The sequence below is a fragment of the Brassica napus genome, chromosome C9 (assembly GCF_020379485.1).
Source record: "Brassica napus cultivar Da-Ae chromosome C9, Da-Ae, whole genome shotgun sequence".
NCBI classification, from domain to species: Eukaryota; Viridiplantae; Streptophyta; class Magnoliopsida; order Brassicales; family Brassicaceae; genus Brassica; species Brassica napus.
This window is the reverse complement of record NC_063452.1, coordinates 26882103-26896109: the sequence shown is the minus strand read 5'-3', so window position 1 is coordinate 26896109 and position 14007 is coordinate 26882103. Positions and strand designations below refer to the sequence as shown.

Sequence of the window (14007 nt, the reverse complement as noted above, 5' to 3'; positions counted from 1 at the left end):
AATTCAAAAACCATAAAAATTAAAATTAAAATTTCAAACTTAAAAATAAAATAAAATATTAAAAATTCAAAAAATTCAAAAATAAAATCTAAAATTAAAATGTCAAATTTAAAAAAGAATTTTTTAAATTTTATTTTAAAAATTCTAAAATAAGATCTAAAATTAAAACTTTAAACTTAAAAATTAAAATTGTAAAAAAAAAATTGTAAATATTTAACCAAAAAAATTATATTTATTTTAAAATTCCATCCAATTAAAGTGACTGTCACTTATGATGATATCAAAACTTGCCTCCATCAAAACCAATATATCAAAACTTGCTACCTTCAAAAACTTTTTTTTTATAATCTGAATATCCAGACACTTTACATAGCCCGACTAGCGCATAAGTACACTTCGCAGAAAGCATTTCGGGGACCGCTAATTTCACCCCATGTTAATTGATGGTGACCATACGCAAGACTAATAATTCTCTCAAATAGATTATATTGAGTTTTGTCCCAAAAAGATTTTCTAAGAAAGAAAATGACCAAAAATGTTTTATTAAAGATGCAAAAGACTCTTATGCTCTAAATATATAAATACAAATAAATAAAGAAAAATCTCAAATTATTATTTTTTAAATATTTTAGATCTTATATTTAGAATTTTTAAAATTTTATTTTCGTTTTTAAATTTGACATTTTAATTTTAGATCTTATTTTTAGAATTTTTAATATTTTATTTTATTTTTAAGTTTGAAATTTTAATATTTATGTTTTTTGAATTTTGAATTTTTTTTAGTTTCGTTTTGATTTTTTTATAATTTTTTCCAATTTCATTCGAATTTTTTTGTATTTTTACATATTTTTTTTTAAGAAAAAAAACCGATATGTCATTATTTTAACCTGTAAAATGAACAGTACCGCTCGTCTATGAACTGGAAAACGTCGTTGGAGGTTTATTATGATAAAAATGTCACTTTGAAGGTTTAAAGTGCTAGTAAAAAAACTTCAATGTTTAAAGTTCTAGAAAGTGACACTCTCGGTGTTTAAAATGCGATTTTCCCAAAAATATTATAATAGAGGTGGGTCTTAAACACTTTTGTGTTTTAGAGAATGATTCAAACAACCAGAGATACTTAGATTCAAAGATTAAAGAGATTAAGAGATTTTAGTGAGAGAATCAAGAGAGAGAGACTCAAAACTCCATTAGATTAATTATGAGAGAGTTTACATCAGATATATACAAAAGGAAGAAGCATTTTCGAAATCAATCTAAGGGGATAAGATAAGCATGTGTAGTCAAAGGCCAGGCTGTAAATCCCATGGCTGAGATTGCTCACATGCTTCTAATAGTGCTAAAGCACTCTTCTCCTTTCCAGCCAGTGACAGCCTGTCCAAGTCTCCTCTCTTATCCCTTCCCATACTCAGATCAAGTGTAGACAACCTAAGGTAATTCCTCCTTGTCATCCGAGTTGCCCTGGTTACTATGGTAACTTCTTTAGTTACCACAGTAACAATAAAGTTACTGTGGTAACTCTCCAAAGTTACTGTCTGCTCCAAATCTCTTCCTCTCTCAATATATCACATCTTTATTCTCTCATCTCAACACTCCCCCTCAAGCTTGACCATGTGGAACAAGTCAAGCTTGGAAACCATGAAGACCTCCCTCATTAAAAACCTTACCAAAGAAAACCCATTGGGATAAAACTTTGATGAGGGAAAAAGAGTGGAGACTCCATGGTTAAGGGGCTCAGCTCCTGGGAGTAAGATCAATGAGTCCAAGCCTTGATAGTATGGACTCCATTGTCTTCAATCTCGCTGCCTTGGTAAACACATCTGCAAGCTGATCTTCACTTCTTGTATAACATGGCAGAATCACTCCTAAGATTATCATCTGCCTCACCTTATGACAATCCACCTCTATGTGCTTTGTTCTCTCATGAAACACTGAGTTAAAGGCAATGTGGATAGCTGCTTGATTGTCACAATGCATAGTCATAGGAGTACTCTGCTCAATCTCTAGATGCTTCAAGATCCCCTTGATCCACACCAACTCGTTTGTCAGCTTCAACATGGCTCTATACTCAGCTTCAGCACTTGAACAGGAGATAACCTTCTGCTTCTTACTCTTCCAAGTTACCAAGTTCCCTCCAATGAATGTACAATACCCAGTAGTTGATCTCCTGTCCACTCTATCTCCTGCCCAATCAGCATCACAATAACCAACCACTTCTGTACTGCCATTGCAGCCCATCCAAACTCCTTGTCCAGCCGTCCCACTTAAATACCTCAGTATCCTATCAACCATCTTCCAATGATGGACCTTTGGCGCCTGCATATGTTGACTCACTTGATTCACAGCGAAGCATATATCTGGCCTAGTAATTGTCAAGTAGATCAGCTTGCCAACCATCTTCCTGTATAGCTTAGGATCCTCAAACAGCTGCTTCTCTTCAACCTCCCCCTCACGCAGAACCTTATATCCCTCCTCGAGGGGTGTCTTAGCTATCTTTCCTCCAAGCACATCAGTCTCCTTCAACATATCCATAGTATACTTCTTTTGAGACATAAACAAACCCTCCTTTGATCTGCATATCTCAATGCCCAGAAAATACTTCATCTCTCCCAAATCCTTGATGTCAAACACAGATTTGAGAAACTCCTTAGTAGCTTGAATCCCTGCCTTATCACTCCCTGTGATAATCAAATCATCCACATACACTAGAATCACAATGATCCCTGAAGGTCCTGTCAAGGTGAAGAGAGTGTGATCTAATTCAGACTTCCTAAAGCCTCTCCCATTGAGTGTTGTACTCAGCTTCCTGTACCAAGCTCTAGGTGATTGTTTCAGCCCATATATTGCCTTCTTCAATCTCAAAACATTCCCTGGCTTTACTAGATGCTCAAGACCAGGAGGAGGAAGCATGTATACCTCATCTTCTAGCTCACCTTGTAAGAAAGCATTCTTCACATCCATCTGCCACAAATCCCACTCCAAGTTTGTTGCAATGGACAACACAATCCGAACTGTATGTAGCTTAGCTACTGGTGCAAAGGTATCAATGTAATCCTCTCCATAGGTCTGTGTAAATCCTCTTGCAACCAATCTGGTCTTCTTCCTATCAATCTGTCCATTTGCAAGATACTTGATTGTGAAGATCCATCTACTAGATACAGCCCTCTTTCCCTTAGGCAGCTCACTCTCATACCATGTATCATTTTTGATCATAGCACCTGCTTCAGCTCCCACTGATTCTTTCCATTCCTTGTCTAACATAGCTTCTTCATACGTCCTTGGTACATAACTCTCATCCAGACTAATCATAAAGGCATAATGCTCCTTTGGAAACTCAGCAAAGGAACACACGGCTTGAGAAGGATGCTCCACAGCCTGGGCATTGTAGTACACTCTCGTGTTTACCCAGTTGGAAGGATCCCTCTTTATCCTTGTGCTCCTCCTCAAAGCTTGAACCTGATCTTCAGTTTGCACACTAGCCGGCTCCACTTGCTCGTCTTCTGAACTGGCCGGTCTGACTTGTTCTTCTACACTAGACTGAACCTCATCCACTTCTCCACTAGACTGAACCTCATTGTTCTCAACTTCTTGTGATGTATCTTGATCATGAAGACCTGAATCCTCTTGGTTTTGCTCTTGCTCACCAGATTCAGTTCCATTCCCCCTCTCATGATCAAGAGGAGTTGTTCTTCCAGCTCCACCACTCTGATTGGAAGACTCTCTCCTTCCGGTTTCCTGATCCTGGGATAATCCTATCCCAAGCTTCTCTAATAACACTCTCAGTATTGTTGCCTTATCAGATGGAGCTTGAGACAAATCCTTCAGATTTTCCCACTCCTTTTCTTCATAATAACCTTTTGTTTCAACAAACTTCACTTCTCTAGATACCATCACTCTCCTTGCTTCAGGATCATAGCACTTGTACCCCTTCTGAGTGATAGAGTAGCCAATGAACATAGCCTTAGTACTCTTTGCCTCCAGCTTGTTTCTCTACTCTCCTGGAACCATGACATAGCACACACACCCAAAGACACGTAGATGATCAATGACAGGTTTGCTCTTGTTCAACACCTCAAATGGAGACAGATTCTTCAATATCTTGGTTGGAACCCGGTTGATGAGATAGCAAGCAGTCTGCACAGCATCACTCCAAAAACGTTTTGGGACATTTGCATGAAACATCATCGATCTAGCAACCTCCATCAAGTGCCTGTTCTTCCTCTCAGCTACACCATTCTGCTGTGGTGTATAAGGGCAGCTAGTCTGATGCACAATTCCATGCTTGGCTAGATGATTCTTGAAGGCATTGCTGATGTATTCACCTCCATTATCTGATCTCAGTACCTTCACAGTAGCATTGTATTGATTAGATACATATGCTTGGAAGTTCATAAATGCTTCTAGCACCCTATCTTTAGATGGAAGCAATGTAAGCCAAGTATACTTAGACTTCTCATCAATGAATGTCACAAAGTACTTCTGGCTATCTCTAGACAGACAAGGAGCCGTCCACACATCTGAATGAACTAGATCAAAGCAATGCTCATAAGTAGTTTCTGAAGTTGGAAACACAGTCCTACAATGCTTTCCTAATATGCAAGCCTCACACTCTAAGTGATTAAATGACATATTAGGCATGATCAATTCAATTGCACGAGCATGAGGATGTCCCAATTTAGCATGCCAAGTCATACTATCACACCTATCAACAGCACTACTTAAGCACACAGAATCAAGGAGTTTAGAATTCTTAGCCATTTGAAGATGGTATAGCTGATTCTTGCTGTCTCCTCTGCCAATAACTCTCCCAGTCTTCAAATCTTGAAACTCAACTTCATCAGGTCTGAATACTACTTGACAATCAAGATCAATGGTAGCTTTCTTCACAGATAACAGATTTGAAGTGAACCGGGGCATGTAGAAGGCAGTTGTGTCCTTCCCAAACAGCTTGAGCTTTCCCACTCCTTCTATTGGGATCATAGCACCATTAGCTATCATAACACTCCCTGTTGCAGCCTTGATCTCACTTATAAGCTTCCTATCACTGATCATATGATGGCTTGCTCCAGAATCAATCACAATGGGTTTAAGAGCTCCGGATTGTACCTCATGTTTCTTGCTTGCTGCTAAAGCTTGTACACGTTCCATGAACACCCTCCATTCCTTCCTGGTGATAGGATCATCAGCTCTACCTTCTTCCTCCTGCTCTCTTAGTCCCATTGTCTCATTTAGAGAACCACTTATGAGGGCTGAGTAAGAACACTCTCCCACAACTTTCTTCCTACCCTTTCTTATGTTGATATAAGCTTTGGATAGCATTCTGCACCTCCTCCTCTTCCGGAAGCCCTCACTCCTACTCCCGGTTAGCCTCCATGAGCCCTCACTCCTACTCATGGTTAGCTTCTGGAAGCTCTCACTCCTACTCCCAGTTGGCTTCCATGAGCTCTCACTCCTACTCATGGTTAGCCTCTCATCATCTCTTATTATCTCATACGCCCTTCTTATAAGCACACAGATCTCTTCCATTTCCGGAAGCTGTTCCCCTCTTAGAACCATCTCCACCAGCCACCCATATGATGACTCCATGCTCGCCAAGAGCTTCAAGACCATCTCTTGCTCTGGTGTAGCATCCCCATCCACATGGGATCTCAACCCTTGTAGTTCAACCCACAAGTGTTGTAGCTTCCTCACATGGTTATTGCACTCTTCTCTTCCTTGTTTAACTCCACTGATCACCTTCTTGACTTCATACACTCTCCTAAGATTGATCTTGTTCTCATAAACATCTTCAATCTTCTCAAGCAGTGTACTTTCTTCAAGACTAAAGCAATCTCCAATTGTTTCTCTTGCTGTCTGATCTTTCTCAGCAGCTTTACCCTTCAAAGACTCTTCCTTCTCATGGTTTCTCCAAACTCCACACCTTTTCAGAGTTGTTTTCATCTGTGAGAACCACCCCCACTCATTCCCTCTCTCTGTCTTCTCTTCACGCCTTGTTGTACCAGATTGAAGCAGCTCCATTTTCTTTAGCCTAAAGCAACAACCTTTAGCCTAGATCTTCCCCCAAATGCTTCTAATCTCACACGCCAAGCTTACCAACCAGCTAGACCCCTCTTCTGACCTTGTCACACGCCTAAAGGAACTCCCTTGAAGCTGACTCTCCAAAAGAAACACCAACAGACACAAACTTGAATTTTAAAGGATCTAGCTCTTGAAAACTCTCAAGAACTCTCAAGAACACTCAAGAAAAACGAAATCACTCTCTCCTTTTCAAGGAACCTGGCTCTGATACCATAAACACTTTTGTGTTTTAGAGAATGATTCAAACAACCAGAGATACTTAGATTCAAAGATTAAAGAGATTAAGAGATTTTAGTGAGAGAATCAAGAGAGAGACTCAAAACTCCATTAGATTAATTATGAGAGAGTTTACATCAGATATATACAAAAGGAAGAAGCATTTTCGAAATCAATCTAAGGGGATAAGATAAGCATGTGTAGTCAAAGGCCAGGCTGTAAATCCCATGGCTGAGATTGCTCACATGCTTCTAATAGTGCTAAATCACTCTTCTCCTTTCCAGCCAGTGACAGCCTGTCCAAGTCTCCTCTCTTATCCCTTCCCATACTCAGATCAAGTGTAGACAACCTAAGGTAATTCCTCCTTGTCATCCGAGTTACCCTGGTTACTATGGTAACTTCTTTAGTTACCACAGTAACAATAAAGTTACTGTGGTAACTCTCCAAAGTTACTGTCTGCTCCAAATCTCTTCCTCTCTCAATATATCACATCTTTATTCTCTCATCTCAACAGGTCTCACAATATGCCCATGTAGAGTGAGTACAAATTCATCTACTATTATATAGATTTAAACGATTAGAAATAAATATTTTATAAGATTTTATTTAGGAAATATGTAAAAGTTAAAATACATAACTTAATGGAACAGTCTCATTTATAATTGCGAATGATATTAAAATAATCTATTTATAAATAATGATTTAACTACTACCATGAATGAAAGTTCTAGGCTTCTAGCCATGGTTGTTTTTTTTTAAATAGTCTATTTTCTGTAATATTCCATAAATAAAATAATCTATTTTTTCTGTAATATTCCACTTAAATGCAAATTTACTTTCATATGATAATTCTGTTTTTAATTGATATAGATACGCATTTTTTCCTTAAAATGTTTAGAAGTACAATTTAGAAAATATGTGATACATATAAGTGTTACTAATTACTAGTAAACTATAGTTAAGACTTTTTCTTGTCCAATAACTAATTTTATTTTCCCCTCTTTAAAAATGCTAAACTAGTGGGCTGGGACTTGGCTCAATTTGTAGTACTATTTTTTGTCATCTTTGTTTGTTTCTTTCAAACCAATATGTAGTTGTCAATTGGTTTAATTTATAATTTTTATATGTTTACCCAACCAATATATGCTCTAATATAGAGAAGTCAATGTCTATATGTAAAGAGACTGAGTTGGCAACATGCCCTTCAAGTTATCAAGGTAATCCTTTACGCAAATGATTCCTAAGTCGCCGGAGTACTCCCACAGTTGCATGATAAAAACTGTTTAAAATCAAAGTTTGGTTGCTTTTTTTTTTTTTGCTAGCAGTTTAAATTTTGGTTGTTTATAAGAATTGTGTAAACTATTTCTAATATCGATTTTATTTGTCTTTATAGTTTCAAAGTTCTCCCTCAGTTACATTTTAATTTTTTTCCATCAAGTTGTGGTTAAGACTTTTCATGCCGTCATATTCATCGTATAGATAGTTGATCACTAAGAATATTTTCAACGGCGAAAAACTTATATTAAGAATCTTAATCATAAAATATTATTATTTTAATATGTTCTATTAAATAGTTAAGTTTTAAAATTATTCTCAAGTTGAAATAGCTAAAGAATTTCTGTAGAGAATTTAAAAAAATATATATTAATAAAAAAAGTTTCTGTTTTTCTCTACCTTTCAAATTTTAATTATTTTATTTCTGAGTATTCAACAAAAACTCTAAGCGGAGATGCTCTAATAAAATGATATAAAGTTGACCAAAGAAATGGTTGTTTTACCCTTTTTTTTATTGAAACTTTTGAAAAATAATAAATTTAATAGATCTAATGCTTCACCGTTTTGTAAGTACCTAAATTATCAAAGCCATATTTATAATAAAATTTTATATCTATCAAACATTAGAATCTTATAATCACATATGTCAAAGATTAGAATTAGTAAATATTAAAAAAATCACAAAACAGCGGCGGATAGCCAAAAACCCGAAGAAACAATGAAACAACGGTGCAAAACTCTACAATTAGAAGGAACTAGTATTATGGCCCCTGCTATACAGGAGCACATTATATTTTTAATTTAAATGTTAGTACAAAAAATTATTATCATTCTAAACATATGAGCGGTATAAATATACATGTTTTTAAAAAATATATATAAATGTTATTTAAAATATTTATAAAAATATTAAAAAAAATCATACTCGTTTAAAAAAACATATAAGTCAAAATTCATAAAAAAATTAAACACACGATAAAACAACAAACAATACGTAAGGTTTATAAAAAGGAAAGAATACACCTATAAAAAACATGATTTACAAAAATGTATGGACTCTGGAAGCAGTGGGATCATGATAGTCATTTGTTTTGTCTGCAAATTTGGGAAGAGTGTCAATTAAAATCCTAAATACTCACAACTCAATAGAAGAAAGTGTAAAACAATACTTACCCAGGAGCACAAAACTTCTTAACTTTGAGATCTTTATAAACCAATAATGGGGATTTATCAAACAAACCCAGTAAAACGTATATATATGTTTGTTTACATCGAATAAAAGAGAAAAGCTATTGGTGATGGTAAGTTTTAAAAGAAAATTTGTACTTATTTATATAATTTCACATGTGAGTTGAGATAGTGGGCATAAAAACAAAAACAGTTATAGAGTGAGTGATAATGGAAAGTGGTAGTCGTGTAATTAATTTCACTCGGGTTAATTAATTTTTGTTTCAATCGTTTTTTTCAAAACCAACACAAAAAAATTTGTTAAAACTTTTTGATGACACAGGTCATCACTTCCAAAATTGCCAATTGACTTGTGCTTTATATTATAAAAGATGATAAATATGTTGCGTATTAACTTTTAGATATATCTTATTAAGTAAAAAACCGAGAAAAAGTGTAAGACTTTGATAGTAAAATCGTTGAAAAAGTAGACCGTCTTGTGTATTTAAGTTAAATAAAGCATACGGGTGAGAGAATTAATTGATAAGTAGAGTTTTATTTATAGATTTTACCCCGATGAGGTCAAATTCAAGATCATGAGGGCGCTATCCGCAGTGGATAAGAACTATTGATACTAGAAACAAGTTCAAGGCAGGAGAGCTTAACATAAGTTCCCCAGATCTCCTTTCTCGCCATACATTATTTGGTCTATAGCTTTTTTATCCATCGCATGTAAAAATAAGTCTGTTTGAGTCAACTATCTCTAAAGTTCAAATGAGTATCATTACATAATAATATAATATTCACTTTTGGAAAATATGACCCATTTTCTGGAGATATATAACGTTGTCTCCAAAATGAAGGTGTGATACTTGTTCGAGACTTGGATAAAAACGTCTCAAAGTTTCGATTTTTTTTCTCTAAATAGTTTTACCTCTACTTTCAAAAAAAAATTTCCTAGTCTTTTTATTTTATATAAAACATTCAAACTTTGAACACATGTCTACGTATATGAACAAATCAAAAAAAAAATCAGCAAAAAAAATCCCCCTCAATTATGCACAAAGGCGATCAAACTTTTGACTTTTTTTTTTCTTTCTTGCACCTACTCTTATATGTTTAGATTAGTTGGGATACAGTTGATTTATACGAAGATTTAGAAAAAATAGATGATCTTGAAGATTTTGGAGATGATGATGATGAAGCTGACTTCTTTCTTCTACTACTTTTCTTGTTGCTATGTTTAGGTAAATTTATTGGAGTAACTGGAGGTACATCTCTTAGTGTATCAGATATTGTTCGTTTACTCGACCCTTGATCAAAATCTGCATATACAAAAACAACGCAAATGTAACTATCTATCAAGAATACTCCAATTAACACAATGCTTACTAAGATGACCAATTTTTCATTTGAGAGAAAACACTGATTAAAAGAACTTACCAGTTGAAGACGAGGTGAAAAAAGAAGTAGAAGGTCTTGCATTACTAAACGATGATGCCCTTGGAGACAAAACCTCAGCTCCGACCTTGAACTCACTCATCTTCACAATAATAAAAAAGTTCATAGATTAGCTATAAATTACTTATTGACATCTTTGGTTTTACTTGTTAGTATAACTTTAGTTTTGACATATGTATAAAGCCAAGAAAAAGGAAAACATCAAAAGAACTTACCCAACCAGGACCACTACTAGAAGAACCCTCCCAGCCAATATGAGAGACATGTTTTACATTTGTTGGATACCCAATTTCAATTTCATCGCGCTCTTTCTCCCCGGCTGAGAATTATTATTATTATTTTCACATCAGAATTTATTGATAGTTATATTTTCTGAAACATAAGGACATTTCCTTAAAACTAATTAATAATTACATGAAACAAAGTATCTTATGTATAAGTGATTAACTTTCTTGATACATTAAAAGAAACAAAAAAAACTATGCGGACGCAATATATTATATGTGATAGCCATTAGGTTTAAGTGACAAAATGTTTTTGCTACATAAAAAGGAATTATGTTGACCCATAGCATTTGTTCAAGTAGTAGTAGCACGAGGAGAAACTTAATTAAGATAGTATACGAAGAGAAAATGGGAAAGATTACCAAATATTTGAGAGATACATTTGAAGCCCTTGTAGATGCCCTTCATTTTCATTGCCATGTTGAAGAGATCACAAAAATGCAGACTAAATTTGTCTTGGATTATTGTTTTGTAAACTTGATTACTAGGAAAATAGTATCCTTTCTAGGTGATAGTTGAAGCCCAGCAAACAATCTCCTCTCTCCCACTTAAAAGTTTTATTTTCATTAGCAAAAAACATGAAGGTTTTAGTAATTACTAATAAATCATATACATTCATATATACAAAATAAAGAAAGAAACGAAGGAGAAGATAATAAAGTGAAAATAGTACCTAAATGCATGTGATATATGAATAAGGTTTTCTGTACAACAAGATTGGAACTAATGCCTTTGTGACTACAACTTTTATTGTAAGATCTTAAGCATCAAAAATTAACTGTATAAAAGAAACACATTGATGCTGGTATTATATAATTTGACAGTATTTTAGTCAAAATGAATGATTGTTAAGTTGATCATCGTCTATACACAACTACATCAGTTTAATACACGAGCACTATAATTGGTTTGTTTTGTCTCAATGTTTACAAAAGGTAGTATATGACTTAGGAGAATTTTACCTGAAATTAATCTTAGAGATTGATTGGAGAAAAATGATAAAAGCAAAAGTAGAAGAATAAAGGAACAGCCTCTCTTTCGATTCTATGCTTCTTTCATCTTTTGGTTAAACCTCTCTTGATAAATCACAAAACATATTATGAACAAAATGAATCTTAATGAAAAAACATAATTTCGTGAGAAATTATGAAAAAAAAAGAGTTCAAAAGAGAGAAGATGGTGAAGGCCAAGTGAAGAAGGAAGAAGAAGATGGAGACTCAATCAGGCCTAAGGTAAGAGATAAGTAAGTGGGTCACCATGAAAAGGCATCTACACATACATATATATGTGGTTAAATAAAAATATTATAATAGGAATGTTTCAATATGCGATATGATCAGTATTCAATGATTAGTTGGTCTGTATAAATATGACACATAGTATGAGGAGCTTAATAATGATTTTCCTTTTCATAATGATTTATCACCAGCTAAAACTTTATGTGGGTTTAATTAACTAGCAACTAGTTAGTTTCATAAGAAATTAACATGAAGTTCATATATAGATTTATTATCTGGCGTTGGGAATTGATCTGGGGGGGGGGGGTTTAGACCAATGTTGTATAGAACTAGAGACAACTGTTAGTGCATGCATATTTTAATTACAAACCAAGATTTCGTCATATTGTTGAGCTCACGTTTGACTTTTAGCTTTCTTGCAGGTATAAATCTCCTAACTGGACGATAAAAGACAAATCTCCTAACTTTTTTTGTACATTTGTTTTAAAAAACACACAATATATATAATAATAATTAAGCGATATATATATATATATAATATATAATATGATATATATATATATATATATATACACTAATCACTGCATTCAATCCGTGGAAATAGTTCGTTTTCACAAACAGGTATTATGACAATTGGAATAAGTACATTCTAAAAAATGAATATTTAACTGTGTAGGTTCATAAATAGACACATTTCATACACACATGTAAAAAACTCAAGCTTTTTGTGTAAATTTAAAACTAAAACTTTTGATCTATGGATATGCAAAATTTGTTTATTACTCTTGAATGCAAATTAGCAGCTTCAACCTTCAACTCCATTCCACAACACAATCTTTTTTTTTAAATGTTGCAAGTTGCAACCATGCTATGTTTTTTAGCACTGTTTGCATTTGTGAAAAGGAGATTCTCAACCGCGGGACTGGAGACCACGAGTGCGAAAACAAATAGGGCAATGCACTCATCATAAATGTACGTAGGTCGGAAAAAAGATGTTACCAAGGGGTAAGTCGAGACTTTGAGTTGTCTTATACTAATGGTGGTGGGTGAACACACCACTAAATGGTCAAGGAGGTTCTTGTAAAAGCAGATACGTGATGACCTGTGAACCATCATATCGAGTTGGAATTTGAAATCCAGTAATTCAGGTGGCTCCTATTATATGGGGTAACGTTTCATAGCCACAGTTTGTGGGAGTTTTTTATGTCCGTTTTTTGGTCTGTGGGGTTACATTTTCGGTTTTGATAGGTCTAGCCCTGTTTGTGTCAACATTTGTTACTATAGTGGACAAATCTATATTATAATGATTGAGTTTGTTCTTTGAGGTGTTCACCTCAGCATTTTATTTATTTTGGTGAGACCCATCTTTATGCTTTTGTTTTAATATATTATTTATTCGTAAAAACTTACAATAAATATCAGTTACAGCAGTGGTTTACGCATCTTTAAAAATGTTAACAACTCGAATTCGAATAAAAACCACGGGTGTTTTGCATGTTTTATGATTAAGTTTAATTAAATGCAATTATGACTTTTACAAGTTGTCTTCTTCTTTAGACTTTTAGGTTTTATGCAATATTGATTCAGACGGCTCATAATTTTTCACGAATTATACATCAATTTCTTCGCTTTTTTGCCATTTTCATGAAAACATCATGAATCTTTATATATACTACGCGATTATAGGATGAAACGAGTAAAAATTAATTTTTTTTAAGAATCTCGATTTTTGAACCGAATCAATCTAAATCGTCACCGCTGGTGCCCGAGTTACGTTTTCCAACGATTTTACGGCCCTTGGCGGTGAGTTTTCTAACAAGATTGTGTAATGAATTAATGGTTGTTGGATCATTTTAATTAACTCGCGGCCTATCGCACCCAGTTTCTACATAAGCTTTAAAAGGTAAGGCTGATGCGTCAGACAGACCCAAAGAAGCCTCCTAATCTTCTATTCTTTTTCACCGTCTCTAAGCTAGGGCCTAGAGTTCTCCCACTTTGTCGCTTAACTCTCACCTCCGATGATAAACCGTTAGACTCTAAACCGCTCTATTCAGTGTCGCGTATCATTGAAACTCTTTAAATTGATAGAATTTCATAGTCTTACTGAAAACTTGATTAATATAACTTTTCTTTGTTGTTTGTTCTACTTTCCGAAGTTGTCCACTAAGACATGTACGCCATGGAGGGATTCACTAATTTCCCAGACTTCAAATCCGAATTAGAACACATTGGTAGTTTCAAGGAGGAGGTGAACAAATCGTTTACACAGCCGACAACTATAGGAACAA

General features: G+C 34.5%; 1 protein-coding gene across 1 annotated transcript; it reads right to left on the bottom strand.

Moving 5' to 3' along the window:
• Window positions 1-6393: 6393 nt before the first annotated feature.
• Window positions 6394-13755, bottom strand: LOC106414752 (CRIB domain-containing protein RIC10). Its single transcript, XM_013855345.3, has 4 exons — window positions 10844-13755; window positions 10413-10516; window positions 10180-10279; window positions 6394-10061 (listed from the first exon to the last, which is right to left on the bottom strand). Exons 1-4 carry the CDS (start codon window positions 10899-10901, stop codon window positions 9856-9858), a joined length of 468 nt encoding a protein of 155 aa, XP_013710799.1. The 5' UTR covers window positions 10902-13755; the 3' UTR covers window positions 6394-9855.
• Window positions 13756-14007: the final 252 nt, after the last annotated feature.